A 22,578-nucleotide genomic window follows, 5' to 3' on the forward strand; every position below is an offset into this window, starting at 1 on the left:
GGACATAAAGAGATCTTTCATCTGTGTTGTGCCGTCACTTGGCTGCAGCAGGGTCAGCGCAGACCAGACTGCTGCTCTGACGGCTCTCGGCGGCCCAGGTGAAACGGGGCCAGGAGAGGGGCGAAGGGCAGCACCAGCGACGACTGCCGCTCCGGCCCTGCTCGCCTCCTCACCGGCAGCCCAGGCGGGCAGCAGCCGAGCCGCTCTCCCCTGCAGCCCCACGGCAGCCGAGCCCTGCCGCCCCTGCTTGTGTAGAAGGAGCCGCGCCCCAGGGCTGCCGGCCCGTACCACACACCCAGGCATCGCGCCGCGGCAGCGGTGGGCGCCAGGTCCCGCGCCCCTGAGGGCAGGACGCCTGGCCCGCGCTAGGCCGAGCCCGGATTCATTAGTCAAGGACTCCTCCGCTTCACCCCTCCGGCAGCTGCGCGCTTCCCGGTAACGGGGCAGCCCGCGCCCGGCCCACGGAACCGCCTCGGGGCGGGGGGAGGCCGCCGCCGCCCGCCGCCCGCTACCGCCCCCTACCGGCCGGGGCGCGAGCAGGGCCCGGCGCGCAGGCGCGGTTGCCATGGCGCCGCGTCCCCAACCCGGGGCGATGGCGGCGGCGGAGGCGGCAGCGGGGGGAGTGGGCGAGCTCCAGCTGCGGGCGGCCATCGGCTTCAACGGTAGTGCGGGGGTCACCGTGAGGCACAGCTGGGGGTATGGGGCACCGTGGGGGGAAGCTGAGGGGGTGTGGGGCACCATAGGGGCAGTTGGGGGGTATGGGGCACCGTGGGGGGAAGCTGAGGGGGTGTGGGGCACCATAGGGGCAGCTGGGGGGTATGGGGCACCGTGGGAGGGGGGTATGGGGTCACTGTGGAGGCAGCTGTGGGGCACGGGCTGCCAGCGTACGGGCTGGGGGGAGGGCAGGACACTACAGGGGGCAGGTGTGGGGCAGCCGTGGGTCTTGGCTGGGGCCGTGGTGCTGTGGGGTGAGCCGGGAGCAGCGGGTGCGTGGGGTCCCTCCTGCCCCCCTCGCCACCACCTCGTGCTCCCCTTGCCCAGCGCCCCGTGCCCGGCATCCTGAGAGACAGATGCAAAGTTAAGAACAGGAAAAGTTTGACTGAATGGCAAGATGATGATGATGATGATGATGATGATTATTATTATTATTATTATTATTATTTTCTAATTACCCAGCTTACTAGAATGAGAAGAGTTTCATTTCAAAATAAAACCAACTCAGGTTGCACTCCTGTGGTAAACACTCCTCTGACCCAGGCTGAGGGCTAGGCGCCATGGCTTCTCCAGCCGACCGCCTTCTCGGGAAATTTATGGCTTTGCAGCTATTTTGAGGCAGGTCATGGCAACGTGGACTGGAGATGTGGCCTCCATAAATCAGCAGTTGCTCCTGGAGAACTCTCTGTGCTGAAGGGCTCAGAACTCTGGGACAGTTAAGTCTCCTGGTAGCTGTAGGAAGCACAGCGCAGTCTGAAACGTGTAAAGGAAACGTGACCCTTGAGTTTTACATGGGGCTGTTCTGCTGAACGGCTTTGGGGGGAACTGGAAAGCTCTCGGTTTTGCCCTCCTTGTGAGAGAAACCTTGGGGAACGAGCGACTTCCCCTTAGGGAGTGCGATAAGCAAGGCCACCGGTGCGGAGGTGTTGGGGAGAGGTCAGCCTGCTCTTGGGACTGTGTGCTTCAGGCAGGGGAAGAGAATTTGCCTGCAGCCCCCAGAGCCATTAACAGCCAGCAGATCTTTCACTCCTTTCTCTTGCAGGGCATGTACCCTGTGGCCTCATCTGCCACCCTGGTAAGGAGCATGTTCTCTATCCCCTGGGATGTACTGTAGTTATTCAAGACCTGGACAGTAAGAAACAGACTTTCTTGCACGGCCACACCAATAATGTCTCCTGCGTTGTTGTATCCAGGAACGGGGCGTACATTGCTTCTGGACAAGTCACTTTCGTGGGCTTCAAGGTAGATAATGCTCTGATTTTAACCGCGTAGTATTGACCAAAGAAATTGGAGTTGGCTTGCCAGCGATGGGAACGCATTTCATTTATTTTTTCTTTTGTTGGAAAACAAATGCCTGCAGTGGGAGGACGTTGCAGAGAATGGGAAATTGTGGCCAGTCCATTGCTGGATGTGCCTTTATGGTTTTGTAAAGTATTAAGCAGTCTCCCTAGGACTGAGTTAACTAGATTGAGGGATTTCTTAGTTCTGGTCCTTTTTATCCAAAGTGGTATGGGCATGTGGCAGCCTAAATCTCATTAGACATTAATTAATAACTAGTGTTATATCTAAAGGGAGACCTGAGTTCCAGAGCTGCTTAGGACTTTCAAAAGCCCTTGACAGGTACCTACCTGCATTTTCAGACCTCTAAAGTTCTTTATGGTTTAATTTTCACCTATTTGAAAAGACCCTGAGACGCCTGGAAGGAATCAAGTATTAGCATTTTCAGTGTGTTAAAATCTAAGTCAAATACTTAGTGCCTCAGGGTAAATTTTGATTCTGAAATGAAGTCGAGCTACTCAAATGGTAAGCTGGAATAATGCTTCTCACAGCACCTAATCTGAAGCGTATGCGTGTCAGTGGAGCCCTGGGCTGGATAGAAGCTAACCTTAAGCTGAGCTGCTTCTAACAACTTTCCTGCCAGAGAAAGTTGTTATATCTAATCCCGCATGTTACATCTAATGCTCTGGCTTTGACCCCTTCTGCTTTGCACCTCAGGCAGACATCATTCTGTGGGATTTCCAGAGGAAGGAGTTACTTGCTCGGCTGTCACTGCACAAGGGTAAAATTGAAGGACTAGCGTTTTCTCCAAACAGCCTTTATCTCGTGTCACTGGGAGGCCAGGACGATGGCAGGTAATGATTTCCGCTGCTTGGCACAAGATTCCGGACAAGTTGTAGGGCATTGAAGAATGCTCTTGGGGAGTACTCGCTCCTCCCTCTTCAGGCTGTCTGACTCTTTCCCCTCTTGATGTCTCTCCCCAATGATCCAGCTCTGTCTGATGGGAAGCCACGTGGGTACTGTGGGCAGAGCGCAGCGCACGGGGAAACTGCTGAGGGAGAAGACGAGGGGAGCAGCTAATTCTTAAGCTGGCATCATTGCCCAGAACCCTTATGGAGCCTGCACAGTTAGCTGGCTTAATGCACTGCTCTGAAAAAGTATAAATATCACTGAGGGCTTGCTTTGACACACAGACAAGTAAAAGTGGACTAAAAAGTTATTTTAAATCAGATTCTATGAGTGGCCTAAGATATGATTTGAGTCTTGCTCAGCAGAAGGAGTCTGACAAATACACATACCCTTGCTTCGGGAGCAGGGGATGTAAACGGCAATTCCACACATTTATGATAAGGTTTTTCTTGGGTAAAATCTCTACAAAGTTACTTTTATGATGTATCCTGGTGGGAACAGACTGCAGGAAAATAGGTTTTGTCTTGCTTTTGTTTTTCAGTAATTTGTTTTTAAGTAATGTCAAAAAGCAAAGCTATTTAAAGCCCCTCCTTCTCCCGCAGTGTAGTTGTGTGGCACGTTGGTAAGAGAGAGGCTGTCTGCGGGAGCCCTGCCTCGGCACGCAGCGCGGGGAGTGCGACCGTCGTGGTGTGCTACAGCTGCAGAGACGAGATGTTTGTTACTGCTGGGAAGTAAGGTTTTATTTAGATGAAAGAAATGAGGGAAAGAACCCGTGGACCTATTTCCTTTTACAAAGAGTCTTTACTTAAATACAAGGAAACTTAAGCAATTGTGTGCTCATGTTTTTTCTTTTTGCTCTGAATGGACCCATGAATATCCATCAGCTTGTCCCTTTAAGGCATTTCTGCTTGTTCTACACGTAACAATATGTTTTCCAAGAAGCACACAGGGACCCACATGCTCAATTCTGTTCCTGATAGCAGGATTTTGTACTCAGCATTCCCTATGCAGTGTTTAAAATATTTAGTTGCCAGTGTTTACACAAGAAAAGCAGTCGATGAGTGGCTCTGAACAATGGTTAATTAATGTAGAAACAATGATATCTTGCAGGTTGTTGGATCATCTCCTGTCCTCACTAGATGTGATGTACAATTGGTCGCTGGCTTGTAACAAATGTTCGTACAAAAAGTCACATTTTGCAGGGATTTGAGACAGCCCCCATATATCTAGCCTGACATTTAAACACGTTGAGGACCTGCACCTCCCTTTAAATCAGAGAAGGGTTTGGATGCTCTTGGCTGCAGTTGCATTAATGAGTGCTGGTCTTTGCAATTTTAACACTTTGTTAAATGTAAGGGCGACTGTGTGTAAAGATTTTATATTGGCTCCTATGTTGTCAATTAAATTGTGCTAGAAAATAGTTGAAAGTGTCCCATACCGTTCATGTCCTATTCTAGGAACTAAGATTTCCACAGTACATGTCTCTTTGGCAAATGAAGTGTCAAGGTTGTTACATACTCATCCGTAATGCTCATATGTGTTTTTGCTGAACCTTTAAGATTTTTGATTTACCTGGAAAAAGTTACCATAAGAGATAGCAGGAAAGACAGAGACTTACTTCTGGCCTCTCTGATATTGTTCTTTTCCTCCTTATTAAAATTTCAGAATAACGTAGCCTTGTAAGGGCTTTTTAATTCTTCCAGTAGTGAAAAAACTTGCACGTTTCTGTATATATGGATTTGATCCCACTGTATTTGTTCTTATAGTGGGACCATTCGAGTATGGGAACTGGATCTAGCAAATAGGAAAATCCGACCGACTGAATGCCAGACAGGGCAACTGAGAAGAGTGATCACGTGTGTTAAGGTAAGTTTCGGCCAAAATGATTTGGCTAAACTAAGAAACTCTCTACAGACTAGAGAGAAAAAACACGAGCTTTTATAGTAATGCTAAAAATGCCAATTACAACTGCACGATGGCAGTGAAGTTACTAAGTGTTGGCTCATGGCAGATGGTCTCCCTCAGTTTCCTTATCCTGAGAAACAGTGTTTTGAATGCTTCTGAAGAGAAGCAGCATGTATTTTAGTCACAGGCTCTAGCACCCAGAGAATCGCACTTTTGCTTCAAAATATTATCTAGATTTGGTTAGAAAATGTCTTGCATTCAGCAGTGTTATGGATCTTTGAGTGTGACGGGATGAAAACATTGGCTGTATCCCCTCAGATTAAATCTTGGCAATACACTGAAATAAAGCTATTTATGCAGCCCAGTGCTAGGCTTGGGACAAGCATCTCAGTATCCAGACCATGATCTTTTTTTTTTATTTCCTATAGATGGCAGATGATGATAATTATTTTTATGCTGGCACATCAAGTGGTGATGTCCTGAAAGTGAATACAAACACCAAGCTGATGACTGACTATCGGCCCCAGAAGGAGAAGTTTAGCTCGGTGAGTAGCAGCTCTGTGACTTGAATTTTTTCCTTATCTTCCTCTTTGTTAGTAACTGAAAGTAGGGCAGCCTCCAGGAGAACCATTACAAAGTTGATTCACAGACTAACCCTTTTTCTGTGCTATTAGTTCTCTGTGTCTCAGTCTTGATCCTGAGGTCTGAGACCGTTAGCCCAGCTTTGTGCAGTTTCATTTGGCTCAGAATTTGGGTTTTACCTGAATCTCATGTGTCATCCCAAAACCTCACTTTTATAATAAATCTGGTAAAAGTCATAAAAAGTGAAAAACAATCACAAAAATGGAGTAGTTCCTGAGTTCTTTTTTTTTTCAGGAACATGCTAGCTGGAGTGAGACAGAGGACATTCCTGGGAAGACTGGTAGAAGTGTTTATTTGAGAGGCTTTCCCACACTTACTGCTATAAGGTCCTATATTCAGATCTTATAGATTTGTTAATTGTCTGGGCTGCAGTTTTCCAAGACAGCTGTTTGCCACAGGAAGAGTATTTTGGAAAAACTTCAAAACACTACAACTGCTCTTAAAAAAACCCCAACGCCCTAGATTTTTGTGTTTGTTCCCCATACCATTCCTCCCCCTTTCCTTCAGGAGGTCATCTTTTTGAAATTCTGATTCTGCCACTGATGAGGCAGAGGTCTTACTGAAAAAGGTAGTATAGATAATATCATTAAAGAGTTTATTATAATGCATATCCACAATCGGGACAAAACAAGGTTGCACAGGGTACATTGATTCTATTGCTTTTTAACTTCTGACTGCTTGACTTCATAACCCCAAAGTTCTTTTAACTTAGCTTTTTTTGTCTATAATTGGGACTCATGGGTCTTGGTATGAGTATCCTCAGACAGGAGTATCTCCTGAATAAGGAGCTTTTGGCCTTTCATTATACAAGAATTCTGCACGCAGGGAGCTGTAATGATAAACAATCAGCACCAGCTAGTACTTGATTTGTACCAGCTTGTTCTTGATTTCTCTTTATTTGTTGCTATAAAAGACTTCTTGTAGCTTCTCGGTTTATACCCAGTGGAGGGAGTGATACCTAAGGAATTTAAACACTTCCCTGAAAAACTTTCTTGCATAAGGTTGAATGTACTTTGCGATTCTATTAGCAATCATGAAAATCAGTGAGCAGCAGGGGAAGCAATGCAGATGGAAGTACCGAATGTACTGTTAGGGATGCCATGGGGAAGCTGTCCTACAAAGAAGCAGATCTTGTTTGAGAGCAAACACAAGACTAACAAGAACTGTAAGAAGAATTCAGCCGTCAACCCCAAAGAAAAAGCTACTCTGGACTTGTTTCTCTAAACCTCCTGAACTTTGCTTGTACCAACACATGTACATACAAACCACATACATGCGTTCAAAATGTAGTGTTTCTGGCGTTACAAATGCAGGCCCATATCTCTGGGATAACTTGGAGCCACTGAATTCTTTGAAATATATTTCAGTGTTTATCTGTTCCAGAGGGTTGGAGAAGTTGCTACTCATTTTTCCTACTTGCATTGTAGGAATGTAAGTAATTTAATTCTGTGTACATATTAAGTGACAAGACTGTATGTATTTTGTTTTCCTGATGGAAATTGTAAGTTTGCTGAAGGTGCATGTTCTTGTTGGTGTACTCGTACGGTACACCGTTAAGCTAGTCTTCCAGCAGTCATCCTGCAGGGTTTTGCATCCACAGAGGACCCGTGTCCTGGCTGATCTCTGCTGTCTTTTATGCCAAGGTCTTGATGATTGAATATCACCTCCCTATTTAAATGCTTGCATGCTTTGAGTCCTCCGACATCTGGCAGTACTTGTGTCTTGCCTAGAGTACCTGGTTGAAGCCACACAAGGTCCTGAACTCCCTTGCCTTCAGGGGTGAGAGAAAGGTGCCAAATACATTTGAAAGAAAACTTCACAAAAAATATACTTCTGAGACCATTGCTAAAGAAGTGATCAAATAGGGTCATTAGCAGGATGCTGTGCAATTTGGAGGTTGAAAGAGGGCCTAGGGCCTCTTAGAGAAAAGCAGAGGCTCAAAGCCAGACCGCAGTCCAATCCGTACTGTGAGGGGTTTTATCACAAGGCAAATCCCTAGGAACCGCAGTTTGTGGCAGAGACCTTTGGAGCATTGTGAGCTTCAGCTGACGTTGCTTCTGATAGTGAAAAGCTGACGAAAAACAGGACCTTTGACTATGCAAGAGGCTGACAAGATGCTAGGGAGAAGAGAAGATCCAGAAGTGGATCTCGTCACAGCTGCCTGCCAGCCTTGTGGATGAGACCTGAGCTGGTAGGCAGCAATCTGACTTAAACTTTGGTTTATTAGTGTTATGGAACGGCAGCTACTTAAGATATACCACTAGTCATTTTGGGAGAAGGGAGAGAAAAGGAGACATTCACATTGGATGGAAATAACAAGTAGTCCTTCCAATCTCCTTTACCCTGTTGCTTAAAGCAGACATTTCTGTTCAAAGACAGGCTTTTCAGTCAGACACGTGCTCAACCCTATCACCCGTTCTCCTCTTGCTTTCTTCCTCTCTGCTCTCTTCCCTCACTCTTACTAATGCAGTTTCCATATGCCTGAAATGGGAAATTCATCAGGGCAAACCTGTATTGTTGCAGTCAGTGAGAAGGTGCCGGTACATTTTTATCTCCAGCTCCTGTCAGATCCACTTTCATACTTTCCAGTTCTCCCTTCCTAGCTCTGTACTGTGATTCCCTTTCCACCCACCCATTGCACATCTCTGCATACAAATAATACCTTGTCACCAGACTGTCAACAAGTCCTTGCTGAACACACACAGGATCTAATGTTTTACAGCAGAAATTCCCAATTGTAGCATAGACTTCAATGCCAAAGGAGGTATTTTGCAGATGTTTTTTCAAGTCAAACCCACAACATTTATCAAAACAAGTATTTGCATCCTTGTTTCTACACAATTTAGTACATCATATGGCTAACCCTAGGAGAAGTATTGATTTTTATTTCCCCCCCCCGCAGAGCTGTGTGTATTTCACAAGACATTTTTTGTGTCTTTCTCGAAAATGTACCATGTATTAGTACTTGTAACAAAATTCTCACCTCTCTAGCCGTGCAAAGCAAAGCTGCCGTGTAGCTTGTTTCAGAAGTGAGCCATGCTGTTTCAAGGTAGGCATGACTGCTCCAAAGCATGGCTTTTGGGACAAGCACTGCCTTTCCTAACCAGGCATTTCCCCCGCTCCCTGGCAGGGAGGTTGGCCGTACAGCCTGCAGTGGTGGAACTGTCCCAGCCTCCCTCCCCGTGGAACCATTTTCATCACTTCGTTGCAATTCTATTTGAAAAGATGCATATTCACGAACAAACGTTACCCTGTATCTCTGAAAACCTTGTTCACCAGTCACACCGGGGAATTATGAGCCAATGGCATACCATGAAATTCTAAACCTGGAATCCGCAGCCACCCCACGACGAGCATATCTTTAAAGAAAGAGTTTAGATACTGCTTGGGTGAGGAGAAGATGTTTATTGAAAATAAGTTTGGTCAACCTTAAAGGAACTTTGCCTTTAGATACATAAGAATGTGTTTATTATATAGACATGATCTGAAGATTTCTTTGTTTCTGTTTTGAAGAGGAGTGGCAGAATAGTTCACTGGTATGATGAAGCAACTTGTTTTCCATCTACATGGCATTAAGTTTAAGTGCATTTCTGTAACATCTATAAATACTGGAATAAACAGCAAAATTAATTTTTATCCCCATTGCAGGCTTGAGGAGCTATAAGGCACCCATTCAGATGCAAAGTGGGATGTACAATTGCAAATGCATTTTCAGAAATAGTTGGAGTGATTTGCATTGTTAAAAAAAAATATTTAAAGGAGGTGCACTGGAAGAGTTCATAGAGCACTCAAGAACTTTACAAGAGATCAGAATGGGACAAAGAGCAAGTATCCCTGCAGGGAAGGGAATGGGCAGGCTGGATTTTTGCTGGTATTTTTATTTATAATCATACTTCAAAGCAGTGGTTTCTTTTTGTAAGAAGTAAATAATGAATGGTGATATTTTTAACCTCCTACATTAAACTCTGCATTTCATCTACAAGAGGACTGGCAGTGTATAAAATAGAGTATTCATCGCATCGTTAATGTGAACTGCTTGGCTCCATGAATAACAAGTGCAACTTATAAAGCTATCTGTTTACTCATGGCGATTCAAAGAACAGACTGGACAAGAAAGAAGCACAATTGTCAAGGTTGAAATCAAACTCTGATGATTTTTAGAGCCTGGCAATGAATCCTGGCCACTTTAAGGGGGTTTTTTTCCATCTTAATAATATCTGCTTCCCTCTCAAATTGAAGAACTGAAGAGAATACCAGGAAAAATCAAAGCAGTCTTGGCAGTGGTGCAAAAACTTGACTTTATTAGCAAGTGGCAGGGAGCTGTAATCAGATAAACTATGTAGTCATAGGTTTGATTTCTAATGCCACCACCACCTGCCATGATGCTAAACCCAAAGGGCATTTGAGGTGGAAGTCTTTTACAGGAAAAACTGCAAAACAGTAGATCAAAAGACAGTTGATGGGCCTGTGATAACAGGGGACTTGCAAAATGCTGCCAACACCTCATAGGAAATTTTTAAAAACATTGTTCAGAAACAGTTCTGCTTATGGATCATATTTCTAATTAAAAAGAATCCCTTTGTTCTCGTGCTTCGCTAAGAATATTTGCATGAAACCTGGCTTCCTGCCTGGTAGTGTTGTGATAGTACGGCATAAGGAGGTTGTGTTTTTCACAGTGATCAGTTCTGATATTACAGGAGACTGTGGATATGCTACTGGTGGAGACAGACTAATGAAGAAATCCAGTGCGAATAAATTACAAATCAGGAAAATTTTTAATTTTTTTTTTTCTGCAATCCATATTTGTTCGATCCTGAAATTAAATAGTCCTTAAGTCAATGCGTAGGTGCAAGGCTGCCTGGAATGCCAGCACTGGAATGTGCAGTTGCATATATGGTGATTATTTTCTTTTTCTTCAAAAAGTATAAGCAAGACTTTAAAAACAACCAATTGCTTCTATTTGGTTGGATAATTGAACCAAAGTGAGTTTTCCAAATTCATCAGACCTTGTCTGTGGCTTTTGCAACATCCTTTCCAGGTCTAAATAGCTCAAATGTCCATTTTGTTTTCTCTTCTTTCTTCACTTCCTCTCTCTCCTTCCTTAGACCTTCAGTCCTTTCCATACAGAAAAGCAACACTTCTTGGCTTTCATTCTTTTAAACACTCTGAAAGTGTTTAATCCTGAAAATTTACTGGGGTTAGGCCAGATTAATGCTTGAAAAGAACAGGAATGCTGGGTGGTGCTGCTTTATCATAAAGTGCTGACACCTATATTTGTTCAAAAATCACAAGGCAAGTGCATGACAGGGATTTCTTCCTAAAGAATAAATGCAGAATTATTCTAATTTGCCTCTTGGTTATTCTTTGAGAATTCACTCCTTCTTGCTTTCACACCACTAAATGCTAGAAGTGGGGCTTTTTTTCCAGAAAAAACTCCACCAAACAGAAATTGTTGTTTTCACATAATGGCTCTATGAGCTCAGGATTAAAGGAAAAAAATCTTAATATCGTGAAACTGCTGGTACTATCACAACAGTTGGCAATACTGCTTATTAACCGAGGTAGTGGCACATGTTGCTGGAGTCTATATTGCAACTTAAAATGTCAAGCTCAACAGACTCCTTAGAAGTCGCGGGGAGGCTGGAGCTGCTACCAGCTGGCCTGGCTGATTTGGAACAACTGACGGCAATGAGCTTCTGCCCTCTTGGTGAGAGTGGAAGTGCCTCTTGTACACGCTTGCTTCGTGACAGAGCTTAGTTTTCAGTCCAAGTTTTGATGGCATAATGCTCCTTTATTTCCTTTTTTTTTTTTTCTTTCCGTTTCACTCATGCATATGTTCCCCCAAGCCAGTAGGGATATTTTTCTGAGTAAGAATATCAGGACTTAACCTCATAGAAGTCATTTCACCCCTCTTGCAGCCTATCTTGGAGTCTCTCAGAGATTTTCAAGAATTAATCTATTGTCTTGTATATGGAAGAGTAATATTACTTCACAGGTAGCAGAACTGAAGCAGGGACTGACTTTTCTTATACTTGAAATTTTGTGGCAAGGCTGAGGACTGTTTTTGTTTATTTGCTTGTTTATTGATTTTGTTGTGGTTTTTTGTTATTGTAGTCTGGTACTTTATCCACCGAAAAGCATTTCTCCTTTTTCTAATGGCTGACCCCTGTTGATCTACTCATCTTAGTAAATAGCAGAAACCCACGTCGATGACGGGCTGACTTAATTTCCAAAGCTTTTCTGTGACAGATGCGTTTTGTTACTAAGAGGTGGGAGATGGGATCGCACCTTTCAGACAGGGAGAGAGGCCTGGGACACAGAGGATCTGTCCTAAAAGGAGCTGTAGGAAAGGACGCTTAGGCTGAGTTTTATCCTATGTTGTTTTCATGTCTGACAGATGAAGAACCAGTGGAAGGAAAAGTGGAGGCACTAATACAAAATGTGTGTATTGCTTTCTGGAATGAGGTAAGGATTTGTAGGCTCATGCGTGATCCCAGCTGCTCTGAAGGATCTGAATGATGCTGTTTGCTTGCTCCTCGTACTGTATTAGTTCATATATACCTGCAATTAACAGCTCTTTTCTCCCTTCTCCCTCTAGAGAGTCATTCTTTAGCTTAGGTCAGTCAAAGAATACTGATAAAGCCATATTTGAGTGACATAATCACCACCATCAGGAGCATGATAGAGACTCCGTTGTGCTATTCAGCGTGGCTGCAGCAATAAAGAGACTCTGCTTCCATCCAGTTGTGTTTTAATCCTGTTTTCTCCTAGGGAGTCACAGCTTTGCTTTTGCTGAAGACAGGAGATTTAATAGTCGGCACCGGAGGAGGGATTGTGGCTCTCTGTAAAGGCTCGAACTACAAAGTAATGAAGTGAGTTTGTAGATGGGAGAATCAGGAGGGTAGAGGTGACAGTTCCCCCAAAGGGTCACAGTATAAGAACCAATCGTTTCTATGTAAAGGCATAATGCAAATAAACCTCAGTTTTTCAGTCCTGCAGACAAAACAGACAGTCTGGTTCCAGCATAACGAAATCGAAGCAGACTGAAAACTACTGCATGCGTTTGCACAGAAGTGAATTGCCCTGCTCATCGTTCATTGTAAATGACCATCGTTTCCTTTTAGGCATTAGGAGTCAGATCCTAAATTTATGCAAAGTGAGACAGGTTTGTTGAAGTCAGTAAAATTATGCTTATTTACGCCAGCTGAGAAAGAGTAGTATTTGCCATCTAAAAAAGGGTTTGTTGGAGGACATGGGTTTGTAAAGGAGGGCTCCGCTAATTTTATAGGCACATGTCTGGAAGTGCTGGAGTACATGCAAGGCTTTTTTCTGCATACAAAAGAGAAAGCTGCAGGAGTCATTTCCCCATATGTGGTTTGGAAATCGGGCTCGCAGCTATTCATTTTGCATTGTTTGAATAGCCAACTTAAGCTTACAGTACTGCAAGCTTAGCTTTGTACAATTGAAACTATTCCCAGAAGATCTAAACTGTCTGGAAATAGTCTTGAATATGGGATATTTAAGTGCACTTGAGCAAGAATATCAACAAAGATGCTGTTACCTTAGGCCCTGGTCCAGAAAACAAAGTCTCCAAAGCACTGCCTTTGCAAGCCCTGGCAGAGTAGCCGGTGGGACAGGCAAGATTATATGAAGTATTAACATGTGCCTGGGAATGAAATGTTAGTCCTGACCACGTTCTTGCATATTGATATCACAGCCTAGTATGGAGCTTTTTGGGGAAGCAGGGAAAGCCAAGACTCTACAAAGTCAGGGGAAAGAGGAAGCTGGAAAATACGTACCTCGAGGTCAACGTCAGGCCAAACCTCTGCTTTCTCTTAACAGGAAAATTCAAGTTCATGGTGCTGTCACTTCCCTGACATGTAGAGGTCAGGGTCACCAGTTCTTTGTAGGGACAAATGAGTGCCAGATTTATCGAATTAACTACAGTGCATTTAAAGAGGAGCTGATTGCTGCCTGTCACAATGAAGCCGTCCACGACATTGTTTTTCCTTTGTGAGTATAACTGCCTGGGATGCTTTTGGCTGGTGAAGAACTTTGAGTAAGCTGCCAGTAAGGTCAGGATACCTATATAAACACCTTTTAACCAACAGGAACCCAAAGCCTACTAACATCCTTAGGGGGTGATTTATACAGGCAATGCTGTCACCTACCAGTGAAATGCAAGGGTGACGGTGAGCTTGAAAGCAGAAGGCAGCAGTTCAGTTTGAGAATTGGAAAAATCATCGATCTACAGAAAGAATTCTAAATAAAAAGACTAGAACTATTTATGTTTGGGTAATGGCAGCGATGGCAACCTCCCCCTTTTCTCCTAGGGTTGGTGCTCTGAGAGTCGGGCCTCTTAGTCTGCCAGCAGTAGGCTGAGACTAATCCAGAAAGTCTGCTTTTGTGTACCCTGTTGCAGCTAGAGCTTGTAGAGGTGTCTGCTTTTCTACCCACCTGTACCACCAGCTGAAACCTGACTAACAGAGCTGTTCAAAGAGGCTTTTGGGGTCTCTCAGCCTCACTTATGACTTCATGTTTGACAATATGGCATGTTATATTAAATTCTAGGCTTGTGACGAGATGCTAGGTATACTGGTGTGTCTTCTGTCTGCTTTTGTCTTGTGAACAGACAGCAAACGTTCCCTCTTCCTGTATAGTAGGATCGTGACACTTTATTTAAAAAAAAAACCACAATGGATCGGTTGTTTCCTCTCCAAATAGAGAATGGGAGTTTGATCCCAATGAATGTTCTTATTTTTGGCATGTTGTTATTGCATCGCTTCTTGACACAGCACAAAGGATCAAATCTTATCAAGGTACAGCAAAGTGCACAATGCGAGATGCCCTCCTCCCTGCTTGTCACCAGCCTGAAAAATCCACATCCTTTTAATTTAATGAGTTAATAATGTGGAGCTTTAGGGTAATCTGATGCTAATATCCCTGACTGGCGCATCTGTGTCACAGAGGTATCTGGATGAGCTGGATTTAGTGATGATTGTAAGGACTACAGGACTACATCCTTGCATATATGTTTAAACTTCTTATCTGTTAACTGCTCTTGAACAGAGCATATCACTGATTGGGAAATACAGGCTTAATATCCCTGTTCTGGCTTATTTCAGAATACTTCAATTGCTGATGTTATCCTGCTTTATAAAGCACCCGCGCAAGCTGGGCTTGAAAGGGGCCACACTTTTGTTGTGCCAGTTTTCTCTGTCCTGGTTCATCTTTCTGGGCATTGATGGTGATGTTGAACAAAAGCTCGTGGTACCTTTCTAGATTTCACTTTCTGTCATATCCCTAGGATGTATGGTTTAGAGCTTATTTCAAAGCATTCAGTCCCATAGCTTTTGAAATGCTGCAGGTCTTTTTTTATTCAAACATGTATAACAAGTATATTACGAACAGGCTTTTGCCGTCATTTCTATTGCCTTCAGCAATGCTGAATAGGAATCATCCAGTAAGCAAGATAAAAAATGACATCTTTACAATATGAGGCTGCTGTCAGTCCCTGATGTTAAATCTGGGCAGTCAGCACCCCTACACCCACTTTTCTGTCTATTATATACAACACATGAAGTTGTTTAGAGATTGAATATGGGAAATAAATGTCACAACTTCACCTGAAGTAGAAAGAATTCTTTTAGTTTCACTTTAATTTAACTGTTTCTTAAAATGAGTCTTTGAATAGAAACCAAACTAGGGGAATTTTATGTGAGAAAGGTGATCCTATGAAAAAGGCTTTTGTCTTAACCATGGTGATCCCTATTGGGAAGATTACAGTTGCACGTCAGAAACAGCTCAGCTTTGAAGGAAGATTTAAGATGTGACAAAGAAAGAAGCGTTTTCTGTATGCCCTTCCTCGTTATCTCTCCTCTCTGAATTCTCCAGGGGAACTTCCGACTTGTTCGCTACCTGCTCCAAAAATGATATTCGGGTGTGGCACACCCCAGAGAACAGGGAGCTCCTACGAATCGTCATCCCCAACATGACCTGCCATGCCATAGAGTTTATGAGGGATGGCAAGAGCATCATTTCAGGTAATGATCAGTCCAGACCCATGGTTGAGTCCAGTCTTTAAGCGTTGCCAAATTTAATAAACATCAGTATGTTAGAATGAAGAGAGCTTTACCAAAGGCCTCTTGCTTGCAGCTGGTCCGATGAACTTTGCTCATGGCCCCCAGTACCCTGGTGCTGTAGTTACAGTATCTGTGGAAGGCAAGGTTTTGAGACCTCGCTTTGGGTGTGAATTCCAGCAATTCAGAACTCAGTTCAGTCTTATTCAAAAAACCTAATTCCAAAATATTAACCTTGTTGTATGCAACAGAATAACCTGTGACGTATGTAGACCACCTTTTGCATAAACCCTGCTACCCATCGCCATATGCAAATTGCTTACACAGGAACTACTGCAGTCCTAGAGCAGCAATGCAGTCCCCCCATTGTTACCAAACCAGTTTGCCCATAGCCAGAACCAAAAAGGAATTAAATTGCAATAGTTTATTTGGGGCTATAGCTCCACGGGCTCATCTACAGTACAGTGGTTTTCACATGTATACTAGTGATCTAACAGGGTGGGCCTTATAAAGGAACTTAATAAAAAAACCAGTTCATTTGGAAAGGAAAGAGAGACAATAATATGAAGAAAGTCTGTGTGCCTGGGTAATCTGTTTCTTTTTATTCATCAGCTTGGAATGACGGGAAAATCCGTGCCTTCATGCCAGAGACTGGACGGCTAATGTACGTGATTAACCATGCCCATAGCTTGGAAGTGACGGCAATTGCTGCTACAAGTGACTGTAAACGGATCATTAGTGGAGGAGGTGAAGGGCAGGTAATTTTTGCTTAAAAACCTGGAGCAGCTCTGTGCTCTCATCACAGGGCCCGCAAATTTCTGTAACTGCTTAGTCAGAAAGTGAGCTATTCTTAGTTTTCACTTGAGCAAGGGACTGAGTTCGAAAATATTACCCTTTGATGTATGCAAATCTCTTGCTCTCAGAGGGCATAATGTAAAACAATGCCCCGATTTCTTCTGGCATGGTAGTCTTGGAAATCCTTCTAATGCAGAATATGCTCTTAATCCTTTTTGTTCATTTTTGCCCTATATTTGACTTATCTGTATTAGTCATTGTTTGCAAGCCTCCATCTAACTGTGCTCTAGCACAGATTTTCTTTCTGTCATTCCTTTGGAAGTCTTAGTCCTGTCCAAATTGACCTGTACAAATTCATTTAAGAGCACAAAGTTCACTTTATATCGCTACAGTGTCTACGGGGTAACTTCCTAATTTTCTGGGATGGTACTATCTGGTTCAGGTGATGGTGTTAGACTCTAATAATAGACTCTAATAATAACTCAGTTTCTAATACAATTATGGAAACATTCCAATACAACTAGCAATAAAAATGAGAAAATATGTTGTAGGCATCATACCTGTGCAGTTCAACCATTTTTTTCCGGCCATACAAAACAAACACCATGTACTTTGGCTGCTCTATGCACTTCATATAGCTGTGGCCCTTTTCAGTCTGTAAAAGTGACACTCCTCTCCTGATGTTTAAATAATTTAAATACAGGGGGTTTATTTATATTAAAAATAAATAGATTTGGAAGGCTCACATTCAGTTTCTTGCTTTGCTTTGGACTTCCTCTCTGCAGTCTGGCAAGCACTCAGAACCAGACTTTTAATTGGGCGTGGATTCCCGACTGTGATTTAACTGCTCGGTTCTTTGTTTGTGTACTCTGATCTCAAGTGTTCAGTGTGCCGTGCTGGAGGAGGCACAGGAAGTCTTGAAGAGTGAGGAATTGAACTTAGGTCTTCCAAATCTCAGGCTAATGTCCTAATCATTGAACCATCTTTCTGAATCATTCTGCACCTCAGCTCTCCTGTAGAGCAGTAACAGCAGCACTGCCTTGTCTCACTGCATAAAGACATTAGAGATGATGAGCCGCTTCAACCCTTCACTGATAAAAGAACAGTTAAGTACCTTGGGTGATTAGCGCTAGAGGATGCAGAAGACGGAGGACCTAGATTCTGTATCAACACACACAGAATGGCACAGGCTCTGGTTAGTTGATCTCTGAATTGAAAAAGACAGCTGAGACGGAATTAAAGCTAAAGGTTGGTTAAGTGGAAATGAGAACTGCAGGGGAGCACTTGCAGTATTCGTTCGGAACACAAAAAAAGGTGTTCTGAAATGCTAATGGTTCTGTCAAAATCAGTCATCTGAAAGCTGTGACTTTCAGGGTTGTGTAAGGGATCTGGATGCTCTGATCATTTAGCAAGTGGGAACTGGACATCCAGATCCCATAGGTAACTCAGCATCAGACTTGAAAACGTGGAAGGTCAGCTCTCTCTGCTTTTGATGTCAGTGTCTAAATTTCTAAATTTTCACTAGCGTTTGACATTAGCAGAATGTAAAAGCAAATAGATACGAAGTTTGGCACTAGTGGGAGAGTAAATGCAAGGTGTGAAGGATCAAGTCCTCAAAGCAGAAAGATTTTTGCTGTTACCACCACTGGGAAAAGAGGTGCTTTCAGGCATATATTTCACATCAAAGCTTTAAAGAGCTGTTTTGTATTTACTTACTGGCATTATATGTAGCACAAATAGCGGGTAGCTTTTTTATATTTCATTTCAGAAGCCTTGCTCTTTGATCTTTAAAGCACCGCTGGAAATACAACATGGACTAGATGCTTTTTCGTGACTGAGAGATGAGTAAACTGAAGCATGGGAGAGTGGGAACTTGGCAAAAACAAGGTCTGGGGTTAATGGTCAGGAATTCCTGAACCAAGTGGATTACACTCTCAAGAACTCAGTTCAGTTTTATGAGTCAGCTGCATGAATAACCCACAGGCAAATAGAGACGGTCCATTGAGATTGGGTTCCTGTATGTGTTATAAGAAAAAAGAAGAGTTCAGGAAAGCCTTAGGCATCCTCCTGAGCTCAGTCAGGACCAGGTGGTACAAGAGCAGATGTTTGTTGCTGATTTTCAGGTGAGGGTCTGGGAGATTGGTGAGAGGACTCAGAAACTGGGGGAAGTTCTGAAGGAGCACATATCCACGGTGTCCTGCATTAAGATTAAGAAGAACGACCGAGAGTGTGTCACAGCCAGCCTTGATGGAACGTGCATCATCTGGGATATTGTGTAAGGAGACAGATAAGTATTGCAGGGCACTTACAGTGCTGGTAATGTCTCTCTTGGGTCAATGTGCCCTACTTGGGTCACTACATAGCGAGGAGGAGGGGAAAAAGAGCATTAGGAAATAAAAATTACTAGAAAGAACAATCAAGTCGGGGAATGTAGAACCTCCAATGCTAGAAACTTTTCAGAAAAGTTTAGACAAACATTTGTCTCAAGTTGTTGACTTGTATTGGATCCTGCTTGGCCAAGGGGGTGGAGCAGGTGATTTCCTGAGTTTCCTACTAGCTCCGTTTTCCAGCACTGTGTGACTCTTGTCGAGCTATTGCAGATCTGCAGACTTTCTGCATTGTGGTAAGGATAAGCAAATTTCTGTATAGTGAATAGCACCCAGAAAGCATTCTGGATTAAAAAATTTAATTTCATATGACAGCAGATCAAAAGTCTTACAAGGCAGCTGTGATGGGGAACAGAACTGATGACCCTAACAGGCTTCATGAAACCCTGAACTCAGACCAATACCTGAAAATATCCAAATAGAAAGAGAGATCTGATGTATAGCACGGGCAGAGAGAGTTCAGGCAGTCAAAGTTTGTTTTTTGACCCTATTGCTCTGTCCTGTTTTGGGGGTGTTTTGCAGGCGTTTTATAAGAAAACAAATGATTCTAGCCAACACGTTGTTCAAATGTGTGTGTTACCATCCTGAAGAGTACCAGATAATCACCAGTGGAACAGACAGAAGGGTAAGCAAAACTGCAGGAATTCTGTTTGCAGTAATTCCAAAACACAAAGTCTGGCGCTTGTTACGTGATGAAACTCCTGTACCTCCGCAGAAGGTTGTGTTACGGGGCAGCGCTGAAATCTGTGTGCTATTCATGCGCGACTGAGCCCTCCTCTCTGGTCTGCTCTCTAGATTGGATACTGGGAAGTGTTTGATGGCTCTGCCATCAGAGAAGTGGAAGGGTCTGTATCGGGTTCCATCAATGGGATGGACATCACATCAGATGGCGCATACTTTGTCACAGGTGAGTGGGTGGATGAAACTAGAAAAGAGGAGGTCATATTAAGAGCAGGAAAAGGAAGGCAATGAACCGAGGATCTCAGTAAAGAAAGAAAAAACTAAAAGGAGGGGTCAGCTAAAGGGGAAAATAAAATTAATCGCTGAAGAAAAATACTTAGAAAAAGGCTGTGGTTCAGACTTGGAAGCTACTGTGGTTCAGTCTTGCAGGATGCAATGTAAAGGTAAAGACAAGGTTCAAATGTCTCCAAGGGAAGAATACAGCTTTTCACCTTGCCCTGCTCCTCATTTAGTTCGGTGGTGTTCACCATGCACTTGAATGATTTGTTCAAGTGCCCTACTCCAGAAGCCTGGCAGTCTCTGTTGGTTTGCAAGTGGGAATGACTCCATCCAGCCTCAGGCTCACATGTTCCCCACCATCGTGACATCTCTTCTGGGAGCCTAGCACTAGCGCAGATCAGCCATGGTATCGTATATAACAACTATAGTTAAACCCAACAGATTTGATGTCAGCGCCAGTTCTTTTAGATTAACCTCTCAAGCGAATGTTGGTTAAGAGCCTTTCGAAGGCCCTCCGTATTATTGGTACCAATTGCTGGCCACAGCTCACTGTGATCTGCTGGTGCAGGTCCTGAGCGCTCTACTGGACACCGACTCTCTATGTCAGTTGAAAAGAAGTAGTTTTTGCCATAATGCCCAAGACAATGTATCCCACTCTTCCTAAGTCAAATGAATGCCTAAGTATTCCCCTGCCTGTGATCTGGGAACAAAAAGCAGCAGAACTCTGTGTAATCATTTGTTCTTCCTTTGTGCCCAATACAGGTGGTGATGACCATCTGGTGAAGCTGTGGGACTATAAAGAGGGTGCAGTGACTCATGTTGGAGTGGGCCACAGTGGCAACATCACCCATCTCAAGATCTGCCCTGGGAACAAGTACATTGTGAGTGTGAGTGCAGATGGTGCCATCCTGCTCTGGAAATACCCAGACTTGCACTAGCAGCTGGCACAGGAGCTGCTAGGCTGCTACTTCCTCGGCCAGTCCTAGCCATCCTTTTCTCTTACCACTGAAGTTGTTTCAAAGCATTTGTACTATTAGAGGAGATACTATTTTTATACTCTCTGGTATGCATTTACCAGATCCTCCAGATATGCTTTCTAGCAGTGAAAAAATAGGTCGATTTTTTTTCAGGGGAGCTAAGAATTTGCTGTTCCTTTTAGATTGGTGTGAAAGGATTCATCACTTCTGAAAATCATCTTGGCTGTTGTTATAACACTTGCATGTTGTTACTGCCACCTTTCCTGGTAGTCTCCTAGCGTAGTCTTACTTGTATGTCTGCTCATTTGTGGGCTCTCTCTTGCTTTCACGTGGTCTCTCTTTCACTTCCCTACCCCCTTCTGTCCCTTCCTTTAATGAATAACTTGTTGTGTAAATTCAGTCTTCTGTGTTCATTTTAATTTGTCTGGTCCTGATTAAGGAAAAAGCCCTCAGCTCCAACTCAGGCATTTAACTGGGAAGCTCTTCTGAGTCAAGCTTTTAAATCACTGTTCTCAAAGGAATACAAGGACATCAGGGCTTCTTCATTTGTGGTGTCCAATTTAAAACTCTCTTCAGGGGCCTGGTTTCCATGAGTGAGAGTGCAGTCATTTCTAAAAATGCCTGGATGTTTCCAGCTAGACACACTCAAATTCTTGGTCATTGGCCTACTTTTTCAAACAGGCTCCAAATTTGCATGCAATATGTATTTTGTCTGAGAATGAGTACCCACTATCATATCTCGTATTAAAACCAACAGCTCTCAAGATACTGTTTGTTTAAAGATGAGTGCAGGCAGCCAGCCTGTGAAGTGATGCAAGTGAAGTAAATATTTCTTTTGCAGGCATTGAAGGCCTGTGAGAATTCTGTTGTAAATTAAAATGGTAGCAAAATGTTGCATTCCTTAATGTTAAGGCTTACAGATGTTTTAGTTAACTAAGATGATGATTTAAAGGCAGTGGCAGCTAGATACTGTCATACCTGTATTGATAGTATCAGCTGTTCTGGTAGGCAATGGGGGATAGGAATTTAAAGCTATGATTGCTTATTATTCTTTATATGCCACTAAAAATGTTTACTGCTCGTAGCACAATAAGGGTGTGGACTGGCTCGGAGGGTATCTGTGCACCTATGTTGTCCATCAAACACTATGCAAGTCATATCCCTTCTGGTTGAAATATCTCTGCCCTTATTAAAGGAGTCTTTAGCAAAGGAATTAAGTAATTCCTTCCTCTTTTTCTTTGGAGTCAAGACTTGATGCTATGCAGCGATAAACACTCCAGCAGGTTTTACAAGCTCTGCAGCAATGCTCGCTGTGGTTTGGAAGGCAGGATCAAACTGCTGGAATGTGGGACAGACAGGCAAAACATTTGTGCTTGTGCTAGGAGAATGAAAACAGAAGTGGAGCGTGTGAGAGCTAACCAGGCTGTCCCGAAGACCCGTGTCACCACCACCTCCCCATACTCTCCGGGGTGCGGGGTTTTGAGACGCAGATAACTGTCCGGCAGAGTCCCACGTCAGCAAAGCAATTCTATTCCCATCAGATCACCCCAAACCTGTCATTACAGGTGGGAGGAGAATCCAAGTACCCATCGGGGAGCCAAAGTCCTGTTCCGGTGTGGCTGTTCCTGGGGTGTAAAGACCGAAGCCCTGCGCACTCCTCCTGCACTAGCTGGTTCTTCATGGCTCGGAGGCAGCAAAGTGAGACAGGCTTTCCTGACTCACCTGGCCACCACCACCCGCTGACTCTGTGGAAGACAGGAGTTGGCATGCTAAGAGTAAAGGCTTGTAAACCACACTTTCTCTTTGTGACAGCCAGCCAGGAGGCTCAGGCTCTGTGTCTGTCACCTTACAGATGTGAAAACTGAGAGCGCAGATCCTTTGGAGAAGTCCTGTCCTGCCCATCTTTCTCTTCAGTGTGAAGCAGCATCACTT

At 43.8% G+C, this 22,578-nt stretch overlaps 1 protein-coding gene across 1 annotated transcript; it reads left to right on the forward strand.

The window, feature by feature from the left end:
- Nucleotides 1–592: 592 nt before the first annotated feature.
- CFAP52 (cilia and flagella associated protein 52) lies at nucleotides 593–20,607 on the forward strand. The gene is made up of 14 exons (XM_075518648.1): nucleotides 593–662; nucleotides 1,757–1,956; nucleotides 2,710–2,846; nucleotides 3,504–3,632; nucleotides 4,668–4,767; nucleotides 5,235–5,351; nucleotides 12,220–12,320; nucleotides 13,291–13,461; nucleotides 15,343–15,491; nucleotides 16,140–16,285; nucleotides 18,446–18,597; nucleotides 19,232–19,334; nucleotides 19,505–19,616; nucleotides 20,432–20,607. The coding sequence occupies exons 1-14, from the start codon at nucleotides 593–595 to the stop codon at nucleotides 20,605–20,607; spliced, it is 1,863 nt and encodes a 620-aa protein (XP_075374763.1).
- Nucleotides 20,608–22,578: the final 1,971 nt, after the last annotated feature.

Source organism: Mycteria americana, chromosome 16, assembly GCF_035582795.1.
Source record: "Mycteria americana isolate JAX WOST 10 ecotype Jacksonville Zoo and Gardens chromosome 16, USCA_MyAme_1.0, whole genome shotgun sequence".
In the NCBI taxonomy this organism is placed as follows: domain Eukaryota; kingdom Metazoa; phylum Chordata; class Aves; order Ciconiiformes; family Ciconiidae; genus Mycteria; species Mycteria americana.